Source organism: Pseudopipra pipra, chromosome 1 (assembly GCF_036250125.1).
Source record: "Pseudopipra pipra isolate bDixPip1 chromosome 1, bDixPip1.hap1, whole genome shotgun sequence".
NCBI lineage: Eukaryota > Metazoa > Chordata > Aves > Passeriformes > Pipridae > Pseudopipra > Pseudopipra pipra.
In genome coordinates this window covers 150,354,343-150,380,136 of record NC_087549.1, presented here as the reverse complement: position 1 = coordinate 150,380,136, position 25,794 = coordinate 150,354,343, and the positions used below count along the sequence as shown (strand labels likewise).

The 25,794-nt window shown below is 39.7% G+C and overlaps 1 protein-coding gene across 1 annotated transcript in view; it reads left to right on the top strand.

Annotated features, from left to right (window-relative positions):
* LOC135404210 (sodium channel protein type 5 subunit alpha-like) overlaps positions 1-13,386 on the top strand; it is a 33,876-nt gene extending 20,490 nt beyond the window's left edge. The window contains exons 17-27 of the mRNA XM_064638870.1: positions 449-595; positions 1,576-1,696; positions 3,395-3,549; positions 4,208-4,390; positions 4,593-4,700; positions 6,635-6,913; positions 7,509-7,562; positions 9,298-9,439; positions 9,531-9,631; positions 10,050-10,320; positions 11,660-13,386. Coding sequence (XP_064494940.1) covers positions 449-595; positions 1,576-1,696; positions 3,395-3,549; positions 4,208-4,390; positions 4,593-4,700; positions 6,635-6,913; positions 7,509-7,562; positions 9,298-9,439; positions 9,531-9,631; positions 10,050-10,320; positions 11,660-12,858 — 2,760 coding nt within the window. The 3' untranslated portion in view covers positions 12,859-13,386. The remainder of the gene's footprint in view (positions 1-448; positions 596-1,575; positions 1,697-3,394; positions 3,550-4,207; positions 4,391-4,592; positions 4,701-6,634; positions 6,914-7,508; positions 7,563-9,297; positions 9,440-9,530; positions 9,632-10,049; positions 10,321-11,659) is intronic.
* Positions 13,387-25,794: the final 12,408 nt, after the last annotated feature.

The following is a 25,794-nucleotide window of genomic DNA, read 5'->3' as shown; positions in this document are numbered from 1 at the left end:
CTGGGCCTTACTTGGTATTTGTCCTCGCTGTGTGTAGTAATTATTAGAAATTACTAAGATTAAGTATGGAGTAGTTCTACTAAGGTCATATTTCTGATATGACAGCATATATTACCCTATTTCTTTGTGCTCTATGGATTTTTCAGTTCTATTTTAACCATAATTGCCATCCTGGTCTCAAGATTTCCCATCTTAAGTTTCCATCTTAATTCCTATGCAAATATTCTCACTTAACTTCTGAATAGATCACTAAAATTCCTTAATTTGCTGCATGTCTGTTGGGAAAAATTTCCCTTTCTCTATCAGACTCAAAATGATCCTATATTATGACTTTTGTCTGTAGAGTCCCAGTTTAAGAGCAATGCATATCTTATCTTTCTTTCCCCTCTGACTTGTCCCCCTCCTAAAAATGGAAAGAAACTCCCTCTAATCCACAGATTATTTTCAGGATGAAAATCACCTGAGGCAAAGGGGAGAAAGAGCGAAAAATTCAGGCAGCTGGAGCAAAGGATCAGGATTTTCCTCTGAGGAATTCAGTGTGCTTTACCCAGGAAAAGACAGGAAGGTTGAACCATCATCACCAGAACAAAAAGAGGTAGAAATTGTTTCTCAACTTGACTTTCCAGTACTGGTCAAGCACAGGAATGTTCCTGTTAAAGGATTTACTGGAGTGGAGAATAGTGCCAGAAGCAGCTCTGAGCTGCAAAATTGTTTTGTAGTAATTATAAATAATTTAAAACATTCTCTCTGCTACTTTCCATTTATTAAATTCTGAGTCCACAAAAAAAGAAGAGGAGGATTTAAAAAAAAAAAAAAGGTATCAAAAGAGAGATAAGCTTGCAAGTGGGAAATTCCATCAAGTCTGCCTGTGTCCTAAGTAATGTATGTTTCAAGAAATATAATGATTGAAATGAGTTTCTCTCTATGTCATTGAAGATGGTAGTTATTAATTTACAATATTTTTGGAGTAATTTGGAATATAGAATACATTCAAAGAAGTAAAAAACAGCATTATGCAAACATGAAAGAAAAAAGCATAAAGTAATTTGTAACAAACTGCTGGCTCATCAAACATTGTATATGAGATAATAGGATGGTAAAAAGCTTTATAGCCGAAAATATAGGGTATGATTTCAGGTTCCTACTTCATAAATGCTGCCTTGGGTGCTCAGTGCCTGACACAATAGCAGATATGTTTATCTGATTCTCCTGTTTGAATGCATCTTTCTATGATTTCATGGGTTCAGTCCAAGTAGTTTATCCTGCTTTGAGGACTCCATGCCCTAATATGCAATCTAAAAGCTTTTCGATTTACCAGCTGATTAGGCAGTTACCTCTGGTTCATGTAGATAGATATTGTAATTACAAAGCTTTGGCCTCTATTTAGGTGCACCTATTGGTACTTCTAAGCTCATATGCTTTTAAAATCACAAAGTTTATTCCATTACCAACACTACTTGTAATATTAGTACATACCCAGGTTTTCATTCTGAGTTTTATTTGTTCATGGATGAATTTATTCATTTGAAGCTGAATGTAGAAAGAAACAATATCTGATCTTACTTCATTTGGTAGTTTGACAGTGTCAGCTCTTCTGAAGGCAGCACAGTGGATCTGAAAAATCCTGAGGATGTTTTGAGGCAGATTCCAGAATTTTCTGAAGACTTCAAGACTCCAGAACAATGTTTTCCAGAAGGTAAGATTCCTGTGGCTTCACTGCTGAAAAGTGAGGAGGATTAACACCCAACATGTTTCTCTAATGATGCTGAGCCTATTTAATTTTAGTTAATTTTAGTTATCTGGAAAGTGGTTAAATAGTTGTCCCTTTCTATTCAACACAGTGATTGAGAGACCTGAAAATTAAAACCCTTTCCCCTTAAAGCAAATTGCTTCCAAAGGGGACTTGGACAATGGCATAGACTCCATTCCAAAAAATGGGATTATTATAGTGAGGTGTGATGAATTTGACTTTGTTGGACAGCAACCGAGGCACTCTGGGGGTTTAATGTAAGAGAAGTGTATGTGATCAGGTCTCACCTGGCAGTGGCCACAGGGATAGTAATGGTTTGGGTTGGAAGGGTCCTTAAAGATCATTCAATAAAGTGAGAATCTCTTCTCAAATCATCACACAACATCACGCTTTGCACTGGACGTGTTCAGTACTTTTATGATTTCTTCCTACCCTAACACATAATTGTATGTAGCTTTCATAATATCATGCCTGTTAGAAAAAAAAAAAAAAGAAATAAAGATTCTATATTTTCTTGCCCTGCTCCAGAGAAGAAATGTGAAATGCCTTGTTTTGTCCTCTGAGGTTCCCAGCTGGAATGTGCCTGCAGTGGCCAAACCACTAGAGAAGTCAACTGAAGGTGCAGCAAGTCTGTACCTTACACAGATTTCACCCCTCCCCACAGTCCTTGTCTTGTGCAAGTGCTATTCCCTGCCTTATCTCACATTCCAGATCCACATTACTGGGGATTATTGAAATAAAAATAATCAGAATTTTTTGCGTGTATTATGGCCTGTAATATACATGAGTTATATATTTGATGTTAAGACTATGTGTATAAGATTTTATATATAAATATGACACATGTATATATTATTTTTACTGTGTTTGGAAATGACAGAAGCCTTCTGACTGACGTTGTTTGCCATAGTGAAAACATGAATTAATGCAGAGAATGCGGAAAGGAAAAAGTTAGCCAAAGTGAGTAGATACTCAGAAAAACTAATAAGTAATCAAACCCAGGATTTTGTAAAGAGGTGATCAGGAAATATTAGGAGGCCCTGGCATCATTGTCTGCTGTGAGAAGGAATCTGGTGAGCTGGAAAGAAGAGGTGTCCTTTTATGAAGCCTATGTGTCAGCTAGAATATAACATATATTTGCAGGTTATATTATATAAAATCAACCACTCCATACATTTGGAAGTAAATGAATAGACCTCTCAAGGCATGGTATATGGCTGCAATATTGAAGACAACTGTTTACCCCCTCTGTTTCCAAGCCTTTTTGTTCTGGGGCATCTCATCTCTGCTTTCCGAACAGTGTGCAGAAAGTGAGAGGGGCTTTTTTTAACATCAAGACTCTTCCTGTGACCCTGAAGTTTTGTGTACCCAAACATCAGATCAGTGAGAGCCTGTCCAGTGTCTCAGAAATATCTTGAAATAATGGGAAGTTGTCCAAAGTTGCTCCACCTACTTTATGGATGTATAAGTAGGAGCTGCAAGGAAGTTAAACTACATCTCCTAATTTTTTTCTTTTCATGGAAAAACAGGGAAAACAACAAGCAATGATGCAGTTACTGTGGCTGTTGACAGAAGTTTTCTTGAGCAACCCTTCACATTCATGTACATTCCTTCCACATGCTCACTGCTGTCTCTCACTTTCAGGTTGTGTTCGACACTTTCGTTGTTGTGTGGGTAGTGCTGCAAACTTTGGAGGAGAAACATGGTGGAACCTGAGGAAAACCTGCTACCAGATTGTTGAACACTCTTGGTTTGAATCCTTTATCATATTCATGATTCTTCTGAGCAGTGGAGCCCTGGTAAGTGTTTCACGTTTTGTGCATTTCAGCACAGTCTCATGTATCTATTTAGAAGGATTTCTGGCTTTAATCAGAGATGTTTTTAGTAACAAATGCAGTGAATATCTTTGAATTCATAAGGAGAAAACAGAAGAGGTTTCAACAGCAGTCATTCACTATTTTAATTATTGCAAATCTATTATTCATATTATTAAAAATTATAAGAGAGCATAAGCAAAGCTAAAAATACATAAATCTCAGAAGCTGTTTCTATTCTGGCTGTATACTGGATTTTTCTCAGGAAGTTATGCCACATTTGTGAAATATTAAGGAGTTTTCATACCATTAAAACAAACAAGTGACTCTTAATACTTGGGGGGAAAAAAGTACTTAGTTCTCTTAAACATATAAATTTCTTATTAAATTTCTAAAAAATATATACTGTGCCAGGCTTTCATTGTGCATGATGGGTACATCCACAGGGCTGTACTATACAGAGAAAAAGAAAGAGAAGGGGCATGGAGAATTATACTTTTATCAGCTGACATATGACTAACACATGGTGTTTAGATCTGTGTTGAAACATATTGAATGATAAAGAGGTCTTAATGTTGCTTGACTTTGATTTTATAAGGTTCATTTCTGACTTCTACCATTTGTCTATATCTTATGATTTAAGGCATTTGAAGACATCCATTTACAGAAGAGAGTCAGAATTCAAATGATACTGGCATTTCTTGACAAAATGTTCACTTTCATCTTTGTTCTGGAGATGCTTCTGAAATGGGTGGCTTATGGCTTCAAGAAGTATTTCACCAATGCCTGGTGCTGGCTGGACTTTCTTATTGTAGATGTAAGTTTTGCTTTTGGTGCCTGATTATTTTCTGGATGTAAATTTCAGACAGTACTCTTACTTCCTGTAGTGATGGTGTCGGGATCTTGCACTCCAAGCATGGAAACTGGGGGGAGATTTGGTTTTGTTTGTTGGTTTTTTTTTTTAAATTGAAAATAAAGGAAACAGACGACAGGACATTGCTAATATTTTCTTTTGTCTTCCCACTCAGGTCTCTTTGATAAATCTCTTTGGCAGTTCGTTTGGCCCAATGAAATCTCTTAGGACTCTCCGAGCTCTGAGACCCTTAAGAGCATTGTCACGGTTTGAGGGAATGAGGGTAAGACTGATTAAAAGTTAGACCTTCAGAGCTTTTCAGATAACAAACATAACAGGTTTGTTACTCATGGCTGTGTCTTTATGAAGTTCACATGTCTACCCTGAGTTCCATATAGGAACTGTAAAATGAATTTTTAAAGAGGCCCTTGCTTGTGCTCTTCTGTACTTGGATGTTCCTTATGCACTTTTCTGGAGTGATGGATCCTAAGTGCTGTTGAAGCTAAAACTAGCCTAGATGGAATTTTGTTCCATTGCTGCTTAGTCATTCTTGTGTTCCTGTCTTACCGAGATAGATAAAAATCAAGCAGAGAATAAGAACTATGAGCACTATTCTCATTTCTGAAGTCTGATGGAAAGCTAACTCAGAGGAAAGAGTCACTTCCCTTCTGCAAGTTTTTACTGGATTGGTTTACAAACACTTAAGACTATTAGAAGGTGCTTTGCTCAAATTATTGTTTCAAATAGACTTGTTTCACAAATCAAGAGTGCTAGTCTGTAGAATATTTGATGGGGGTTTTTTTCCATCAAAGGAGCACCTGGAACAATGTGATGCTGCTGGACATTAATTACATTTGCTTACAGATCTACCGTTGTGCAAATGCAGAGAGGGATTCCCATTGTCATATGATAAAACACATCTGTACACTGCAATGGGTAACAGTAGGACAACCACAGTGGTATTCAGGGCAAAAGTCTGGTCTACAGAATGTGCTCTGGCACATGAAAACAGATGATAGAAATACATATGGCATCACTGTCACGCATGTACATAGGGAATGGTTTTAAACTCAGAGATTTAAAATAGGTTATAGGAAGCAGTTGTTTCCTGTGAGGCCCTGGCACAGGTTGCCCAGAGAGGCTGTGGCTGCCCCATCCCTGGAAGTGTCCAAGGCCAGGTTGGACGGGGCTTGGAGCAACCTGGGCTAGTGGAAGGTGTCCCTGCCCATGGCAGAGGGGTGGAACAAGATGATCTTTAAGGTGCTTTCCAACAATTCATTCTATGGAATGCAGACTCAAGGCAGCTGAGACATAGATTGCTTTTGGATATTTTCTGGAAGTGAGACTGAAAGCTTTCTTCTTGCAATCATGTCACTGTAAAGACAGAGAGAAATGGCATTAAATTAATTAACAGAAAGTATCAAAATTTCCATGTCTGGAGTCAATTTTGAAACAGATGACATCATACTCGCTGTCTTGCTATGCAGAATGTGTGTGACATGGTCTCCAAAACCTTCACAAAGCTTTTTAATTTTTCTGCTGGTCCATCAAGTTGTTCTTTGCTGCCTGACAGCTGAGTTCACTGTCTTCACTGTGAAACTCAAATATATATTCTCATAATTTCCTTAAACTGTCCCATTTTATAAAGCAATCTGTCATATTCCTAGCTTGCTTTTAAAATCTACATGGACATTTTCTGTGCTTGTACAGCACCTAGCACAGAAAAAGTACCTAGCCCATGATTATAGATCCCAAACACAATCCCAATCCACTAAAAATAATAGATGCAACAAAATTCTAGTGGAGAGTTATTACTGGTCCTTTTAAAAACTACTTTTGACAGTCTTAATAATACAGTCCTTTGCACTAGTGCTTATGGATGAATACTTCAGAAATTTAATCTTATTAAAGTTTAAAACAAAGAAGCCAATGGACTATCCCCCACTCCAGAACCAAGGGAAAGTAAAAAAAAAGAGGATGGACTCACATTTTAGCATACTTACGTAGTAGGGGCTCACAGCAAACCAAAAAGTGTCAATTATCCATTTTAAAGCCTAAGAGGTACTATGGACACTGTTCAAGATACCCCTGCCAGCTGTGACTAGTATTGACATGGCAAACATCAGTTTTTGCTTGCAGAGATGACTGACTGCTTATCATTGATACCTGAGCCCATCTTTTTTGAAGTGTGTTTTTTCCTCTCCCATTTCATCTAAGGTGGTTGTGAATGCCCTCCTGGGAGCCATCCCTTCCATCATGAATGTTCTACTTGTCTGCCTCATCTTCTGGCTCATCTTTAGCATCATGGGAGTGAACCTCTTTGCTGGGAAGTTTGGGAAATGTGTCAACCTGACAGAAGAAGATTCCAAATTAAACGACATGATCAAAAACAAATCAGACTGTGAGAATTACAATAACACGGGGAAAATATTCTGGGTCAATGTCAAAGTCAACTTTGATAATGTTGGCTCTGGCTACCTGGCTCTTCTTCAGGTGGTAAGTGCTGCTTGCCTTCAGTAGCCAGCACCATGTCAGATGGGCTTGACCTTCTGTCAGCTCCTAATTTATCTCTGTGGGTGATGCAAAGAGTGAAATATAATACAGATTGCCCTTTCTATGTAACTGGCTGTTCAGGCACACAAATGGGAAAAGGGGGATAAATGAGACCCTGCTGCGATTTTGCAGATGACAAAGTAAGCATCTGGTGGGCAAGGGCTGTTTCAGCCTCCAGCAGGTTCACGATCCTGAGAAATGGAGTCAATCTCAGAAGAAAATCTGGGGCAAATATTGACCTGTTCCGTTGAAATATGGATTTGTTCAGCAATGAGGGTTGCAAGGCCTTTAGTACCATGCTAATGAAGTTTTGCTCTGTCAGCATTCTAGAACACCATGTTCTGTCCCACCCTTGCCAGCTTTCATCTCCTAATGAGGCTGAGAATGCCCCACATAAAGCAGCAGCCTGACCTCGGCGCTCTTTGTGTGTGATCATACCAAAAGCTCGTGCTCCAGTCAGCATTATTTGGATATTGCAAATTATGTGAAGACTTTTGTGTTCAAGGTTCAACACATTTTTCATAATCTCTCACTCTAGGCAACATTCAAAGGTTGGATGGACATCATGTATGCAGCAGTAGATTCACGAGAGGTCAGTCATTGTACTCAAATCATGCTTTTTGTTAATGCCACTGGTTGTCTGTGCTAAATCTTTCCAGTAATTATTTATTATCAGCTGATGTAAACATTTAATCTGCAAACGAATCATAGAATCCTAAAGCTCCTCTGTTGTAATGGGGGCAGGGTTTCAGCTCAGATCCAACCACCTAAATGTAGTTCCTCCAGTGTAAAGTTTCTGTTTAAGTTCCTCTCCAACTGCCCTGTGTGGTAAATGGAGATCTAATTGATATGCTCAGAGGGATCTAGAGAACATTTCGACTCACCTTGGATATTTATATTGTTCAGCTGAGCACCACTTTATGCTACATTTACTCTGCTAATAACTGGATGTCCATCAGCTAGAGGGGAGCTGAGTTTCTTGCCAGCCACTTTTAAACGTCTTTTATGAATCTCAAGCTTGGAGTAAACCTGAATGTTTTACACTGACATGGTTTAAAGTCCACTTCAAAACACAAACCCAAACTTCCTCAAGAATCAAACTATTGTGGCTAAGCAGCCATTTGAAATACATTCTGCAATAGCACTATTTTGCCTACCTTTTATATTGCCAGACATGTTTGTTGTCTTATCAAAATTATCATCCAATGTTACACACAACAAAGTGATATGTCTTTGGAAGCAAAGAATTTGAAATGAAGAGGCTTTTTTTTAATTTCATCATGAGTTCAAAGGAATCAAAGAATTTTAAAAGTAACCATATATTAAAATGTTTTTGGCTGTGTTTCAATGTGTTTTTTTTCTTTGTGCTTCAATATGAAAATTTATTTTTCTTCTGATTTTGTTTTTATTCATAATAACCATCACAGAAGTTTTGGCTAAGAAAGAAAAAAAATAACAACATAACTAGGACAAGATTTTTAATGGCAAGATCTTGGAAATTGACTTCTAAATAGTTTGCTTGATTTTTCAAGTGCTGAGCAATTTACAACTCCTGTTCTTATTGGAAGGAGCTGAACTGGTGCTTCTGAAATGTTTGTGAAAATTATGTCAAGAATATTTAATTCAGTAACTGTTTCTACTGATTTTATTAGGACCTCAATCAATTGCAAGTGGTGGAAATTTAGGTCAGGTTTGAAAAGAAAACAGAACAAAATCCACAACAATCAGTTTCTGTGAAAATAGAAAATAAAGGAAAGTAAACCTAATTTACTGTTAATCAAAGACGAGGTCACGCTCTACAATTTTTTCAGTGGAAATATATTCAATAATAATGAAATTTTTGTGTTCTACAATGCTTTAGCCAGAAACTACATAAAGAAACATTGTAAAAGAAGTCAAGTTAACAAGTTTTCATAGCATAAACACTTTGTAGTACTATTATTTCCAGATGTATTTTCTGGTTTGTTACATCTCAGGTGTTTTGCTTGGTGTGTCATTTCATAAAGTTCAAGTTGAATTCAAACAGGGTAGTAGTCAGCATCTGAGCAATAATGTTGCTATAAGGTCCTAGAATTCTGATTCATCTAGTAGTCACAGTATGATTGTTAGCTTTGTCCCCTTTCAGAACTGTCATATACGAGTAAAATTTGGCGTTATGCACTATAGGTTGTTTTAAACCATACCAATTTTATCAGAGTTAGCAGTAAGATTATAAATCATAGTTCCTCCTGGAATCAATTTGTGAGAGGATCAGCAATATGAAGATTGTCTTGAATTAGGCCCATGTTGTTATTGGTTATTTTTCAAGTTGCTTCTTATTCTTTCAGAAAGATGACCAGCCAGAAATGGAGCACAATCTGTATATGTATCTCTACTTTGTGGTCTTCATCGTCTTTGGATCTTTCTTTACCCTGAACCTCTTTGTTGGTGTTATTATTGACAACTTCAACCAACAAAAGAAAAAGATAAGTATATTGGTTGCGTTTTGAATTTTAGACTTTGCAACTACAATAGTGCCGCTTTCTCACCAAATAACAGTGACATTTCTTTGTATACTTAGGTGGGGAAGATATCTTTATGACAGAAGAACAGAAAAAATACTACAATGCAATGAAAAAGTTGGGATCCAAGAAACCTCAAAAACCCATTCCGAGACCACTGGTAAGACAGTGTTCTTCAAAAGGAAAATGTACTGCAAAAGTGCAATTTAATTCACTGAAAAGTGCATGTGTTCATATATTGCATGTAAATTATTTATACTGTCTTTACATTGATACTCACACGGTGCTCTAAAGTCAATTCCACACCAAAAAGTTGACTGAATTATTTTACAGGTTAAATATTTATTAAGTTCTCTGCATAAATATTGTTAGGTTTTACATTCACCTTGGAACTGATTAAACTTCAGGATGAGAAGGGAATTTTAATGTCATTTTTATGTTCTGCCTTTCTCAAATCTCTCCTGACTTCACTGTAGTTGAGTGACTTTGCGACATAAAACCTGAAGCTGTTGAAAACATGCACAGATGAGTACTCTCTACTTCCATAACTGATGTCAGATATATTTTTTTTCCTCTAGAACAGATACCAAGGGTTCCTTTTTGACATTGTAACATGCCAAACCTTTGATGTTGTCATCATGGTTCTCATCTGCCTTAACATGATCATGATGATGGTGGAAACCTATGAGCAAAGTGAAACGAAGACGAATGTCCTGAACAAAATCAATATACTCTTCGTTGTCATCTTTACTGCAGAGTGTGTCCTGAAATTGGTGGCTCTGAGGCAATACTATTTCTCAAATGCCTGGAACATATTTGATTTAGTGGTTGTTATTATGTCACTTGTTGGTAAGTAAAATTGTTTGGCAAATTCTTTACTGAATCAATAATTACTACTTATGGAAAAAAAATAGGTAAAATTTATCAACTTCAAATGGACATTAAAATGTAAGTCATAATGAAAAGTCTTAAGGAAAAAAATAACCAATCCCACTCATCCCCTATTTTTTACATATATATATATATATAAAAGACAACTCTTACATTAAATCTTTCATAATGGTTCTTTAGGTTGTTTTTTCTCCCTAGTCTGAAAGACAGAATGAAAAACCCACCATAGCAGTATCACATTATGTGATAATTCCATTGACACAGACTTAATGCCAACTAAGAAATCTTCAAGTAGATCAAATTGTTGTTTTTTTTCATGTTTGTTTGTGGCAGACAACTGAAATATAGAGAATAGGAAGACTGGAATTAAATTATAGACTATAGAATTCAGTTTCTGCCAACTCAGGCATTGTTGACTGAAAACAAAGGTTCATACTGTTAAACAGCACAGAAAAGATGACCAAAAATGTGTTAGCTTTTATTTGAAGGAATTGCCAATTTGACCTTTCTGCCAATTTAACTTATTCCTAAGGCCAGTACTGCCAGAAGGCATCTAGGGAAAGAAAAAAAAAAATGTTTCTTTAGTATGACTTATGTTTTGGGTAAGCAAAATTCTAGTAAGACTATGGCTCTTTCTTGAGAAATTAAGTTCCTGAGAAGGAATCCAGAAAAATGTACCCAAAACAGGTAAACCTAGAAAAGCCAAATCTCTTCTAGTGCTACTAGATATAATTTTTTTTAATCAAACAAGGAAAAAAAATAACATCCATGTGTAGTTACGTCCTGGAATGAATTAAAAGCCATTGTAGAGTGGCACGCACAACTTCTGTGTTTATCACTGTGTTTGCTTATACATATCTTGCCTATATTATCTAAATGATGATCATGACATTGTATTATATCTTGTTTTCTTAGTTCAACTGTATAGTGTCAGTATTGGGAGTCAAATATAGAAGGTAAGAACATAACCTGCACCTGCTGATGTATTCATGCAATCAGTGCCAAAGAAAATCATCAGTCATCAAGCGTCAACTGATGCAGATATTTTAAGTTGTGCATAGAAAGGTGCTTACAATCCTTAGTGCAAAGGATCTTCTGATGGCTGAGAAATGTAGTTCTCAATTGCTGATTTCTACAACTATATTTTCAACTCAACTGCTGCTAAAGGTTTTTCTGTCAGGGTCTCAGCACGCACACCTCAGATATTTTCCAGCTGTGGAGATACTGTCATTCCATCCCACTTACCACTTAAGCAGAAATGTGATGTTCTAACCAGTTGTTATCCTTTCCATTTTAGCCCTACTGCTTTCTAGCATCGGCAAAGCATTTGAGCATATCTTACCACCCACACTCTTCAGGGTCATTCGCTTGGCTCGGATTGGACGAATACTGAGACTCATCCGGGCTGCCAGAGGAATTCGGACTCTGCTTTTTGCCTTAATGATGTCCCTGCCCGCTCTGTTCAACATTGGCCTCTTGCTTTTCTTGGTCATGTTCATCTATGCCATTTTTGGCATGGCTAACTTTGCCTATGTGAAGATGGACGATGGCATTGATGACATGTTCAACTTCCAAACCTTCGCTAACAGCATGCTCTGTCTCTTCCAAATCACCACATCAGCTGGCTGGGATCTTCTTCTCAGTCCTATTTTAAACACTGGGCCACCATACTGTGATCCAAGCATACATGGTACTGTAGGTGAATGTGGTAAACCTGCCACAGGTATTATATATTTTGTAAGTTACATCATTATATCATTTCTCATTGTTGTAAACATGTATATAGCTGTTATTCTGGAGAACTTCAATGTTGCTACTGAGGAAAGTACAGAGCCTTTAGGGGAAGATGACTTTGACATCTTTTATGAAATCTGGGAGAAGTTTGATCCTGAGGCAACTCAATTTATAACTTTCTCTGCGCTTTCAGATTTTGCAGATGCTCTGGCTGAACCTTTGCGTGTACCAAAACCAAACAAAGTTGAACTCACAGCCATGGACCTTCCTCTGGTCAGTGGGGACAAGATACACTGCTTGGATATCTTGTTTGCTTTCACCAAGAGAGTGTTGGGAGATTCTGGGGAGTTGGATACTCTAAAAGTACAAATGGAGGAGAAGTTCATGGCTGCCAACCCATCAAAACAGTCCTATGAGCCAATATCCACCACACTCAGGCACAGACAGGAGGAAGCCTGTGCCACAGTCATCCAACGTGCCTACAGGAGTCACCTGCTCCTACGCTCCTTAAAACAGGCTTCTTACCTGTACCACCGTAGAACTTGCAGTGCTGACACTCTGGGAGAGGCTGCTCCAGAGAATGAGGGACTTATTGCATCTATGATGGCTGCAAACTATGGTAGGAGTCCTAACAAGTCTGAAACTTTGTCCTCAGTATCCCTTCCTCCATCGTATGACAGTGCCACAAGAGAGAGTAGTGGCAATCTTGTGGTTGAGAATGAAGAAATAACAGGTAATCAGCAATCTCCGGACATTAAATAGTTCATCAGTGACAAAGTCGTTAAGAATGTTTTTAAATGTTCACAGAAGATGATACTGTAAATACGTGTCAGCTGAGGCAGCCTCCCTGTGAAAAGAAGTCTGTTAGTGGGGATCAGTTACTTATGGTAGCTGGTGAATCACGGCCTTTGGCTCTGCTGTGTCCAGTTTTCTTCAATATTTACATATTTGGAGAAAGGTTTGGGATCTGTTTGATTGAGGGCATCCCACTGCAGAGCAGGTCCCACAGTACCCGAGTGCTGCAGCCTGTTCACAGCAGTGACAGATGACCTCTGCTGACACTTCCCTGGTGCAAGAAGCAGAAAAAAGCCCAAGCACCAATGGATCTACTGGAGAACAGAAAATGAATATTAGCATCAATTGAGGAATGGAAAGGAGCTAAAATTTACTCTTATTCCATTCCTAATTGACACTTTCATTATAAACCTGTTTAGCAATTGGCTGCTGATTTTTTAATTTATTTTTTTTCAATGTTTAGGGACAGATGTGCCACAAACATAGACCCTGCATGATCCACAGATATGCCACAGTATAGTGGACTTCTTCCCATGTGATCAATTTACAGAATAAGTCATGGCATGTGTGTTATTGTAGTTGTGTTATTGAAGTTTAATGAAATAATAAATACAACTCCTAGTACTACAGAAGTTGTACTGAGCACAGCAAAACCTTGCTTTAATGTTTTGTCTGTGAAGATTATTTTTTTAACCTGGTTTCCTCTGGCAGTGAAGTGAAAGCCCAGTGCCCTGTGTCTGTCAGTCACCCCATAACAAATTGTGTTTATTTCATTCTTTCCTCAAACTTCACCTAATGGATAAGTTTTGTGTTCAAGTTAATTCCTGACAATGTGGTAGAGAAGAGAGACAAAAATAAGTATTTCCACTGGCAGGAAATTGGTAGCATCACTTCAGCTACTCCCTTAGACACTAGAAACCAAGGCTGGGGAGCTCCACGTGGGACACATCAGAGCTGTCCTTGCTCTTGGTGGTGAGCATCATCCATTGCCATGGTATGAGGCCTAAGGTAGACATGGCAAATTGGAGGTAGGAGCCTTTCCCCCTTCTGCCTGTGCTTCTCTGATGGGAGAACCAGCTTTCCCTCTCCTGCAAAGATTAGAAGCAACCAAAGTATGAGTAATGTGGGCAATTAGGAAACCTGTGTTGAAGCATTTGGGCCTGGTGTTAACACGAGACTAAGGATGTAATCATAAATTCTACTTCTCATGAAACTACCTGTGCAGATGGTCTCTCATTTCTCATGGTCTCTCATCTCACCTCACTTTCCGTACAAAGTCCTTTATCTTCATGTCCTCAGAGGTTGGGCTTCTCAGAAAAACACATGGCCAATCAGTACTCAGTCTTTCATGCTTTGTGCATGCACTTTGGAGATACTTCCAGCTGATACACTTTGCTGTCGAAGGACTGTTGTATTTTCCTTTGTCAGGCACTAGACGCAGTCATAAATTACCCCTGACATTTTTATTTCTTACTTAAACTTCAAACACATTAGTTTAAGATGTTTTTTACTTTTCTTAGCCACAAGGTTGGAGCTGAGCGGTCAGTGTTGGGTTTGGCAGGTTCTGGCAGAACTCAGGTGGGCTTTTCCCTCCACACTGATTTCATCCAGAAAAGAACTTGGCTTTTGCGACTGAGTGGGACCTGCTGTGCACTTTGCTTGCAACCTGCAGCAAGTTCTCTTATCTCTTCAACACCCTTTCTCTACTGTAGTAGTTATGTGTCCTGTCTTGTGTCACTTTCTTTTTCTGTCTTTTTCACCTCTTCAGATTGTGAGGGTTTTGGACAGAAATTCTCTTTTACTATGAATGGTAAATTACACCTAATAACAAGACTCTGTTTTCAGTTAATATTGTCTGATGACTGATGCAAATAAATAATGTTTATAGTATCTTTTAACTTCCTCTGTGGTATTCCCTTACCTATCCATTCCTGGAATCATAGCATCTTTAATTAGTTTTGATTAATATTCCCTCAGATTTTAAGGTAGGTGCACAGTGAATACGAGTTGTACCAGAGAAGTCAACAGCTCTGTGCCTTTGGAACCCAGGGGCTCCATTCCTTCAAATAAATGATAAAACTAAAAACTACAAAATAATTTTAAAAATTAAATTTAGTTGGCTAAAATAACTTTTTTTAACCACTTTCCCAGTTTGGGACTCGTCACAGGTGAGGAGTTGACTACATGGCACTTGTGAGATGGTTTTTACCAGCTCCACCTGTTCGAAGTCAGCTTCCCAAGATGGGCAGGATCCATCGAGGAGCAGTAATGAGCCACATGCATCGTTCTCGTTGGTTTGGGGGTGCACTGAACAGCCCTGACATCGTATTCTCCCAGGAGATTGCATTGAACACATCCATACCTAAATGTGGTGCAACTCAACTTTGCCAGTCTGTCTGTCAGGAAGGGTTTTTTTCGATTGTAAAAGTAGTTTATTGTTTGTCAGCTACAAACAAGCCTCGTTGATGTCCATCTCTCTGGGAAGACCACCCTGAAGCTGAGCCAGAGCTCCACCAGTGTAGGAGATAAGATGCACAGGATCACTTTGTACCCTAAATGAAATATTTGTTGGTGCAAGAAATGACAAGTACTCCCTAGGGTGAATTTTATCTTTTGCAGAAACTCTTCCGAGTAAAGGTGATATTGTTTAGGGAAGACAGTTCTCTTGCCATGTTCTTTAATCAGAGAATCATAGAACGGTTTGATTTGGAAGGGACCTTAAAGACCATTTAGTTCCAATCCCTTGCCAAGGGCAGGGACACCTTGCACTAAACCAGGTTGCTGAGAGTCTCATCCAACCTGGTCTTGAACACTTCCAGGGATGGGACATCCTCAGCTTCTCTGGGCAACCGGTGCCAATGCCTTGAATCACAGACTCACAGAATATTCTGAGGTGGAAGGGACCCACAAGGATCATCAAATCCATTTCTTCAGCAAATAGCCCATTCTGAAATTGAACCTACAACTCTGGCATTATTAGCACCATGCTCTAATCCCTACAGTAAAAAAGTATCTTCCTTATGTCCAAGCTCAACCTACCCTCTTTCAGTTTAAAACCATTGCCCCGCATCCTGTCAGTACAGGCCCTGACCAAAAGTCTCTCTCCATCTTTCTTATAAACCCTCTTTATACAATGAAAGGCTCCAAGAAGGTCTTCCAAGCCTCAAGAAGGTCCCAACCGTTTGAAAGATAAAATTCTGAATATAAGCACAGCAATTAGAAAATGTACTCTTAGAAAATAATAATATTGCACATTCTCCTGCTCCTTCTTTGAATCTCCAAGTTTTGAATCCTACCAATGTCCATACTAAAATCCTAGTTTCCTGGGATGGCTATGTGGCATACAGTCTTGTTTCTAAATGGGTTGCTGCCCTTTTTGGTCATACAGAGCAATATTCTATGTGTATGTCCCCTTTTAGTCATTATTCTGAGAGCAGTGCATTAACAGCCTGATCTCTTCAACAGTTTCCTCTTCCATAAACTGTATATCACTTACAAATTTTACCCCAAATTGTGTATTTTTAAAGAAGTTATTAGTAGAGACAACAAAAAATTGAGGCCTGAGAGCTTTTTCCTTCGACAATAAATGAGAAACACCAGCTCAAACACATGATGTTTCTGTTTGTTTCTTTTATCTAGAACAATGAGTAGACCAACAAAGGACATGAGATTTCCTAAACATATGGACCTCTCTGTAGTGGACTTCATTTTACCGCCTAGAGCACATGCATTTTTTCACAGAAAATCAAAGTAAGGAAAAGCCTTGAATATTTGCAAGCCAGTCAAAAGAGCTAAAGGGAAAAAAAAAAAAAAAAGGACTTAATGGAGCTAATGAATAAAAAGCTGTTTTCTTCAGCAAAAAACCAGGACCTGTAACATAAGCTAGACTGACTATTACCACTGAGACTATCATTAATGGGATCATGTGAATAATGTAGAGTGTTTCTCAGCTCTTCTGCAAATGGATGGGGCTGGATGATATGAGACTCCTACTGCACATGAAAGAAAAGCAACATTTTCCCTCCCATTTGCCAGAGATCTTTGTAATTCAACAAATTTGTATGAATTAAAACCAGATCAAGTGCAGAGAAGCAATGCTACAATAAATAACAATCCGTGATACAAAAAGAGATTCAAATTTAGTTTGTTCAAGCTAGAAATAACAGCTGAGAAGATGCATCAAAGATATCAGTAAATAAAACAGGTGGGAAAGTATGAGAGAGGGAGAAAAGTGTTTAAAAACCAAATTGAATATTCAGCAAGAAAATTAACCTAGAAATTAGAAATAGTTTCTGTTCTTCAGAGGATGGAGTCATGAAACTGTTTTAGCAGGAGGAGAGAAACCAGTTTGACTGGAAGGTGAATAGTTACACATTTCTTCAAGGAATTATGTGACACAACACTTTCCAGGAGATGTGTGACCCAGCAGGCCCCTTGGTTCCTGCTCAAAACTATTTCAATTTAATAAAATTGACCGAGACCTGCATCTGGACAACAAAACTTGTTGAATGCTTCCTCCTAGTGGTTTTTGATCAAAATGACATATTCAAAGTGAGAAAAAAAAAAAAAAGAGAAAAGAAAAAATTGCGGCCTCTGTCTCATGTACAGAGAGTGAAACCCAAACAGATAAATAACTGACTGAAGAAAGAGTATTAGCAAAAAGCAGAGAGCTTAGAGGGAGTAGGAGGAAGGGTTGTGCTAAAAGAAAGCTACTGTTTAAATATCAGAAAACAAAATGAGCGAGAATTTCTAGAGTAAAAGAGAACTAAACCATGAATAGGAAGCTGACACAAGTCATTGGCTACATAAGAAAGAAGAAGAAAAAGTAAAGATGAAAGTCTGGTTTAAAATGGGGCAGAGATGAGGTTTTGGATCACTTTAGGGTTAAAGTTCATCTCTCTATATATATGATAAATATCAGGTAAGAAATCTCCTTCATTTTTAGTGAAGACTATAGAAAATGTGGGATTGTATTTTCCTTGGCTGACAAAAAAGTTTGAATGGAAGTACATCCATGGATGGACACAGAAGTGAATTAAAACAATGCAGTTGGGGTCCAGAGTAACCTCTTTCAAAAATCCTGTTGAGAACTGGCACATGAACCTGCAGATCTCTCAGTAAGGATTTTGTGAGAACCTGTCAAATCAGGAAAGGTAGCAGGAGATAAAAAAAAATCCACAAAATCCAACCTAAATGAAATACTTGTATTTGAAAAGGAGGTAATAAGCAATTGAAGCAATCAGAGACTTCTAACCTGAATTAAGGATATTGCAGTGCTGAGGGACACATTTGGGAGAGAAAATAATAAAAGATTTGAAGGAAGGTGGAAAATTGAATAAAAGACATTTGAATTCTATTTACTAAGAAAAAAGAATGTGTAAGATCTTATCCCCTTGTGTTCTGAGTAAAAGGGCAGAGTATGAAGTGCTCTGCTGGGGGCCAAATGGGGATATTTGCTTCCAGGTGATGGAAACAGCAGAGCACTCTGAACACCTGGATCATTTACTGAAACAGAATGGTTGGAGGTGCAACAGAATGCAAACATGAGACAGAGAAATGCAAATGAAAATCTGTCAGCTGAGACACAGCCCATAGAGGGCAGGTTTTGCTGATGCAACAGGAAGGCACTGGTGAGGCTGCAACTGCACCCCTGCACACACTGCCCAAGATGCGTCCATCTGGTCAGGAAATATGCCCAAGAAATATCCATATGAGCCAAACAAGAATTAAAGGATTTCTACAATAGAGAGGGAACTAGAAAGCCTTTTGAAAGAAATCTGGAATTCTGGCTTGCTTAATTCTGAAAGTCGAGAGATGTGACTGTTCTTGAGAGGAGAATAAATGTCAGTGAGGGTTAAACAAGAGTACTGAGCAACACTTATTTTGAATAGAGTCTGCTTCATCCACCCTTCTCCAAAGTCTATAGGAGGGTGCTGTTTATAGCTTCTGGGCTGCGAGTTTTCCCTCTGGAATCTTGCCATGATCCCATGGCTATGGGCCAGGCCTCTTGCACAGAGAAAAGCTGAAAATGCATCTGGAAACTTTGTCATCCATAACCTATTGGTCTGGAAGCACAAGATGCTCCAGAACAGCAAAATCCAATCCTCAAATACATGTTTGCTAATTCCATCGAGTGAGATGGTCCCTAACTGACACTTCATATGTGTTGGGACAGCAACACCAGAAAGTGGAAAGATATTTTCCTGACACAAAGGCAAGTAACATTTGCAGGAAGGTGTAGGGTGCAGCAGAGCAGGCTGGCACACCCACAAGTCATGTGCAGCACAAGTGTTCATATAATTGCAGGTAAAGAGATGCAAAAGCTTGTTGGACAAAGACAGCACTAAGATTTGTGCAAGCTGATTTAGAAAGCAGATCCAGAGGGTCTGGTTTTGGGTAGTATGAGCACAAACCAACGGAATGATCTTAGTGCAGGTTGCTCTATTACAACTATGTCATGTTGCCACTGAAAGAAACTGGCAAGGCAGGTCTAAATGCTGCCAAATATCTTAAAGGTGGGTTTGGCTGCATTTGACTAATTTGTTCCACTGGGGTTACAGCTCTTGACCTGAAGACATCAAGAATGTCTGCCACCTGGTAAATATTTTCTCAGTTAATCAGCCTTACACTTAAAATCGCAAGCTTGCCTCTTTGTTTAAATTACCTTGACTTCAATGCCTTTCACACCTTTAATGCTACATTAAAAATTTATTTAGTACCTTCAATGAAAATATTATTCATGATCACCTCTGTATTTATTATTTTAATGTGATTGGAAGGAACTCCTAAAAGCCTCTCACCCAGGCATTTTCTCAACTATCATGAAATCTTTTGACTCTTGTCAACACCTTCCTATATCTGACAAACCAATAACAGCTGAGGTTTGCCGTGGTCAATATAGTCATGATGGCAGGCAGCCAAGTATCTTTTCCTTGGAACTGAAGAAGAGGAACCAACAGTCAGGAACTTCATCAGATGTGGCAAAGAAAGGGTTGACATTCACCCATTAGGAGACAGCTGCAAGAGATAAACAATCAGGGAACAAACTATAATATAAAGGCAGGAGATGAGTGCCTATGCTAAGGGAAGTGGGTTTGGGGCTTTGTTTGTAGGTTTGAGCAATTGCCCTAAACTAGTGGTGGCCTCTGTATCTAATGAGGTGATAGCGCAGTTATAGGTATATTTGCTCTGTTTCTTTAGACAGATGAGGGGGATGAGGGGAGAAGTTCACTGCAGCGAACCTGTCCCAAAAGGACCAGGGCTAGAGATCATAATGGATGTGCCTTCAAATTATTGTCAGCCATTATTTGAGTTGTATGTTGCAGGAATTACTATAACAGGAACCACATGAACCAATGGAGGAAAGGCATTAAAAGAAGCAGTGCAAGAGCAGAGTGACCCAACTTGAGCTGGTTTTGGTGCCCAGTAACTCAGTGCAACACACCATCCCTCCAGTCCTGAGTGGCCACCATAACTGATGGAGCCCAAAGTCATGGACTAAATGAACACAAAGGACTTTGTGTACATAGAGTAAGGGAGTGACATCTGTGTGTTGTACTGAAGGATGGAAGGGAGGTGGTGGTTAATGAGGTGTTGGATAGTCTGGGACCTGACCACAACACATGGTATGGAATAAGGGGTGGAACATGGTGGATTTGGCTGGGGTAGAGTTAATTTTCAGTATAGGGCTGTGTTTTGGGTTTGTGTTGAACACAGGGCTGATAAAACAGATGTGCTTTTGCTATGGCTGAGCAGTGTTTTCACAGAGCCAACACCTTTTCTGCTTCTCACGCTCTCGTGCTGGTGAGGTGTCCAGGGGTACATGGGAGGCTGGGAGAGGACACAACCAGGATAGCTGATCCCAACAGACCAAAAGGATATTCGGGGCCAGGTGACATCATGGGCAGTGTATAAAGTTGGGGGAAGAAGGAATAAATAGGGGATATTCAGAGTAATGGCATTTGTCTTCCCAAGTCACCATTATGTGTGATGGAGCTCTGCTATCCTGGGGATGGCTGAACACCTACCTGCCCATGGGAATTGTTGAATGAATCCCTTATTTTGCTTTGCTTGTGTATGTGGCTTTTGCTTTACTTATTAAACTGTCCTTAACTCATGAGCTTTCTCACTTTTATTCTTCCAATTCTCTCCCTGATGCCACTGGTGGGAGAAAGAGGAAGTGGCTGTGTAGTACTTAGTTGCTGTCTGGGTTTAAATTGTGATATACATATATTTATTAACTATTTTTAGTTGTGTAACCTTCACTCAAAGGTGGAGATTTGTATAAGAAAGTATTTCTTGGCACTACCAAAAAGAGTCTGGCTGCATCCTCTTGACACCCTCTCTTCAGTTACTGATATACATTGATGAGGTCCCCTCTCAGTCATCTCTTTTTGAGGCTGAACAGGCCCAGCTCCCTCAGCCTGTCCTCATGAGAGAGATGCTCCAGTTCCTTCACCTTCATAGCCTCTGCTCTAGGAGCTCCATCCCTCTTGTCCTGAGGAGCCCAGAACCAGGCACAACCCTCCAGAAGATTACCTCCTCTTGACCTGCTGGCCATACTCTTCCTAATGGCATCCCAGGATACCATTGGCCTTCTTGGCCCTCAGGGCACACTGCTGTCTCATGGACAGGTTGTTGTCCACCAGGACCCCCAGGTCCTTCTTGGCAGACCTGGAATGCAGAGCTGCTTTCCAGCAGCTGTACAGGTCTGTACCCCTGGCCTGTACAGGTGCCAGGGGTTATTCTTCCCCAGGTGCAGGACCCTGCATTTGCCTTTGTTGAACCTGAGGCAGTTCTTCTCTGCCCATCTCTCCAAACTGTAGAGGTCCTTCTGAAAGGCTGTACAACATTCTGGGGTATTGTCCACTCCTCCCAGCTTTGTAATTGTATAAGGTTCAACAAGGCCAAATTCCAGGTTCTTCACAACAGTAGGTCACAAAAACGCCTTGCAGTGCTACAGTCTGGGGGGAGAGTGGCTGGGAAGCTGCCCCGTGGGAATGGACCTGGGGTTGTTGGCTGAACTTGAACTTGAACCAGTGTGAGCCCTGGTGGCTGGGAAGGCCAATGCACGTGGCCTGTACCAGCAATAGTGTGTCCAGCAGGACCAGGGCAGTGATTGTTGCCCTGTTCCCAGCACTGGTGAGGCTGCACCTCAAATCCTGTGCTCAATTTTGGGCCCCTCACTACAAGAAAGACATTATGGTGCAGGAGTGTGTGTCCAGAGAAGGGCAGCAGAGCTGGGGAAGGGTCTGGAGCACAAATCTGATTGGGAGCTGCTGAGGGAGCTGGGTTGCTTAGCCTGGAGAAAAAACAGCTCTGGGGAGACCTTATTGTTCTCTACAGCTGCCTTCAAAGAGGTTGCAGACGGGGGGGGCAGCCTCCTCTCCCTGATAACAAGCAGTAGGACAAGGGGAAATGGCCTCATGTTGCACCAGAGAAGGTTTAGATTCGATATTAGGAGAAATTTCTTCACAGATTGCCCAGAGGAAGTGGTAAAGTCACCATCCTTTGGAAGGGTTCAAAAAAATATGTGGATATGGCACTTAAGGGTTTCGTGGTGGACTTAGTAGTATTAGGTTAAAGACTGGACTCGACAATCTTAGAGGTCTTTTCCAACCTAAATGGTTCTACGCAGTGTCAGGTTAAGAGTTTCATATTGAAGGAGCTTGAGTTCAGGCCTCATGTTCATTTGGGGCTTCTTAAGCTGATCGGCTTGAAGATGTTGAAAATATATTAATGACATTTGCTGAATTCAGTCATAGAACCATTGAATTATTTATGTTGGACAAAGTCTCTAAGGTCATGGAGTCCAACCATTAACCTAACATGGACATCTTCCTAGCATGGTCATTCCTTCCTCTTTTCAGAAGAAAATAATCTATTGTCACATCTCTCTGCTGTTGCAGTAGACTTGGTTTGGAAATGGAGGAAGAAGCAGGTACATTTGGGGAAAAGGGATCAGAAAGAGGTCATCAGCTGGATTGGAGACTCTTGCAAATAAACTAACATGAGTACTCAAAACTGGGACTAGACTACAACCCCTGGATTTGCAACTTAATAAAAGGACGAAAAGATCGTTCAAGAGCACCAGAGAAAGGGCACTGAAGGACAAAGATGATGCAGAAAACGTATAGGAAAGGCTACAAGAAAAGGAACAGGAGTTCCTTTAATTTGCTCAGTTTAATTTGCTCCAGATTTGTCAAGCTTTTATCAGAAATTCTGAGCCATTGAACCACTTGTGACCACAATTTCCCTGAGATGTGACCCATGTGAGCATCAACAGGCCTAGAGCAGTCCCAAGGAAGTCCATGGCATTATTTCTGTGCTTAAAGACATTGTGGTCATTATTGCATAGTTACATTGGGTCTTTCTACCCCAAGCACTTCCAGGAAGCTGAAATGGCAGAGTTTGAACACAAACTAATAGGCATTACAATTAATTAGGAGATTCAAATTAAAAAAATAAAAAGGAAATGGTTCATGACTCATGTAAAATGTGAAGTAAATGTAGTGGAAGAAAGTTTGCCTTTAATTAGTGTTAAAATGGAGGAGGGAGGGCATGATGGACTGCAGTGAAAGAAAGAAGAGGGATTGGGTTACTAAATGCAGAAAATTATCACTTGGAATTTCCCTGCAGTCCTTGTGGGGATTTTCTTGTTAGCTTTGCCTCAGAGATGCTTCTCAAGGCTTTTTTCTAACTGCAGGTAGTGTTTGACTGAAACCAATCAATCAATCAATCAACTTTCTCTGACTGTGATATTTTATTTTTTAATTTTTTATTATTATTATTTTTATTTCTTTTTTTTTTTTTAGTTTTGATGTGGAAATCTTTTCTAAAAATGCTTAACCTTTCACTGGTCTGCTTTGAAGTACTTCCTTACGGAAATCACAGCCAAAACTCCTGTTGAGGTTGGCAAAGTTTAGATTTCACCCTGCTTAAAACATCTCCCTGGGGCATCCACAGTCCAGCTGCACCTTGGAGCTCTCTTGGTTCCCTCCATGGGCTAAGCTTTGATGTCCCTCAGCTACTGAATAGAAGACAGTATCCTCTGCTGGAGAAGTTGCAGGGGTAAAGCAATTTTGGTGTCGTGAGTGGGTGCTTTTGACAAAAAAAAAAAAAAAAGAGAGGGAATATATTTTTATTTTACACTTTGCAAAGGCTGAATGTGTGACCAGCTCTTTGTAGGAGGTTTTACCCAATCTAGGAAGAGCGGGAGAGCTTGGCTAACTCTGCTTGCTTCCTCCAAATAGGACAAGAAGCTTTGCTGAAACTCAGGCTCTGCCTTTCTGACACTGCTAATCACTAAACCTCATGTAAGTGCTTTCCCCACTTAGTGAAGCTGTGTTTCTCTGCTCTCTGAACTGCCTAATGACCAAATATTTGTGCTGTCCACAGGTGGAAAAAGCACGGTAATGGGTCATAATTCAGCCCAGCCCAGCATAACCTTCTTTCCCTTCTAAATTAAAACACAGCTGTCTTCTGGTGTGATATAAAGTGGCCTAATTTTGGAGGGATTGAGGGGTGAGCCATTTCAGGGAGATGAAAATTAATTTTGCTTTAATGATGTGAGCTGTTATGTCTATCAGAGCCCTGAATGCTTTCTTCACACTTGGACACAGTCGTTGACAGAGGCACTGCCTGCCTGTAATATTTTTTCCCCCATTAAATTAGATTAGCTCACTTTAGGATTATATCTTTGAGTCTGATTGAACAAATGTAGCAATTTATCCAGGCGTTACAGGATTTCCCCATGGATGCTTGATGAGAGATGCTCCATGAGGATGATACACTTAATTAAAAGATGGAAGCTGAAGACTGATACAGATGTACCCTGACACAGCAGCTGGGTTTGTGTCAGGGTCCCTTTGCTTATTGAAATTGAAGCGTGGGGATGAGAAAAAATCAGGGCTCTCATTGCAGAGGAAGGAATAAGCCCAGATCCCAGACAGGGTTATACAATGGAGTTTTAGCATCATCCCTGATGTGATTCAGTGTGGGGTTCCTGTAGGGGTTTGGCAGAGTGGGTTAATCTTGTGCTTTCCATGGCACGGAGGGGAGGGGGGAAAGGGGATGTGTGTGGGTGGCAGGGGGGGTGTCTCAGCTCTGCTGGTTTGCTTTATTTCCTCGCAGTGGGGCTGGAAAGTTATCAGAGAAGGAAGCTTGTGGGAGTCTTTCAAGGGGGTCGATATAGGATGGCTCCAACCCTTTTGCCTGGTTAATAAAAGAGCAATGTTTTGGTGATTGCCTTTTCTTCATCCCACATGCCCTCAATCTTCCATCACAGAAAAACCTTTCTTATCCTGGTCTTCTCCTTTATTTCAAAGGGGATTAAAACAAATGACAGTATTTTTCTTTCCCAGTAGAGGGAAGTATTGCCTAAATTGAGTTTTGTGTGTGACAGCCTCACAGCACCTTGTGCTAAAGGAGCTTCTCACAGCACTTATCCCAGGTAGTAAAAGGGTTTATAAAAAGCTGGGGTCTGTGAAAAGCAAAAGCACTCCACTTGAGCACCTAGCAGGGTGGGAGGGCATGGAGAAACCTTTCAAATTTGAAGAATAATACTTTTTTTTATTCCTTTTTTGCCAAATGAAGTTCTCCAAGGAAAGTGCTCCTAAAGCAGGTTTTCTTTTTTTAAGGGGAAAAACCAAATAATGTGTTTTAAACAAAAACTTCTCCAAACTCAGACTTTCAAGATCTGCAGATTTTTCAGTTTCTTTGTTTTCTGAAAAGGCATTGACAAATGTGCAGAGATATGAGTAAAAGAAAGGTTTTATGAACATCTTTGGGGAATAAATGGCTCTTTGTAACCAGCATTGCTGTCTACAGTCCCTTTAAGAACGTAATGATTGCTTTGTGGGGAAAAAAGGTATGTTTTGGAGAGAAGTGAATTGAAAGATGACA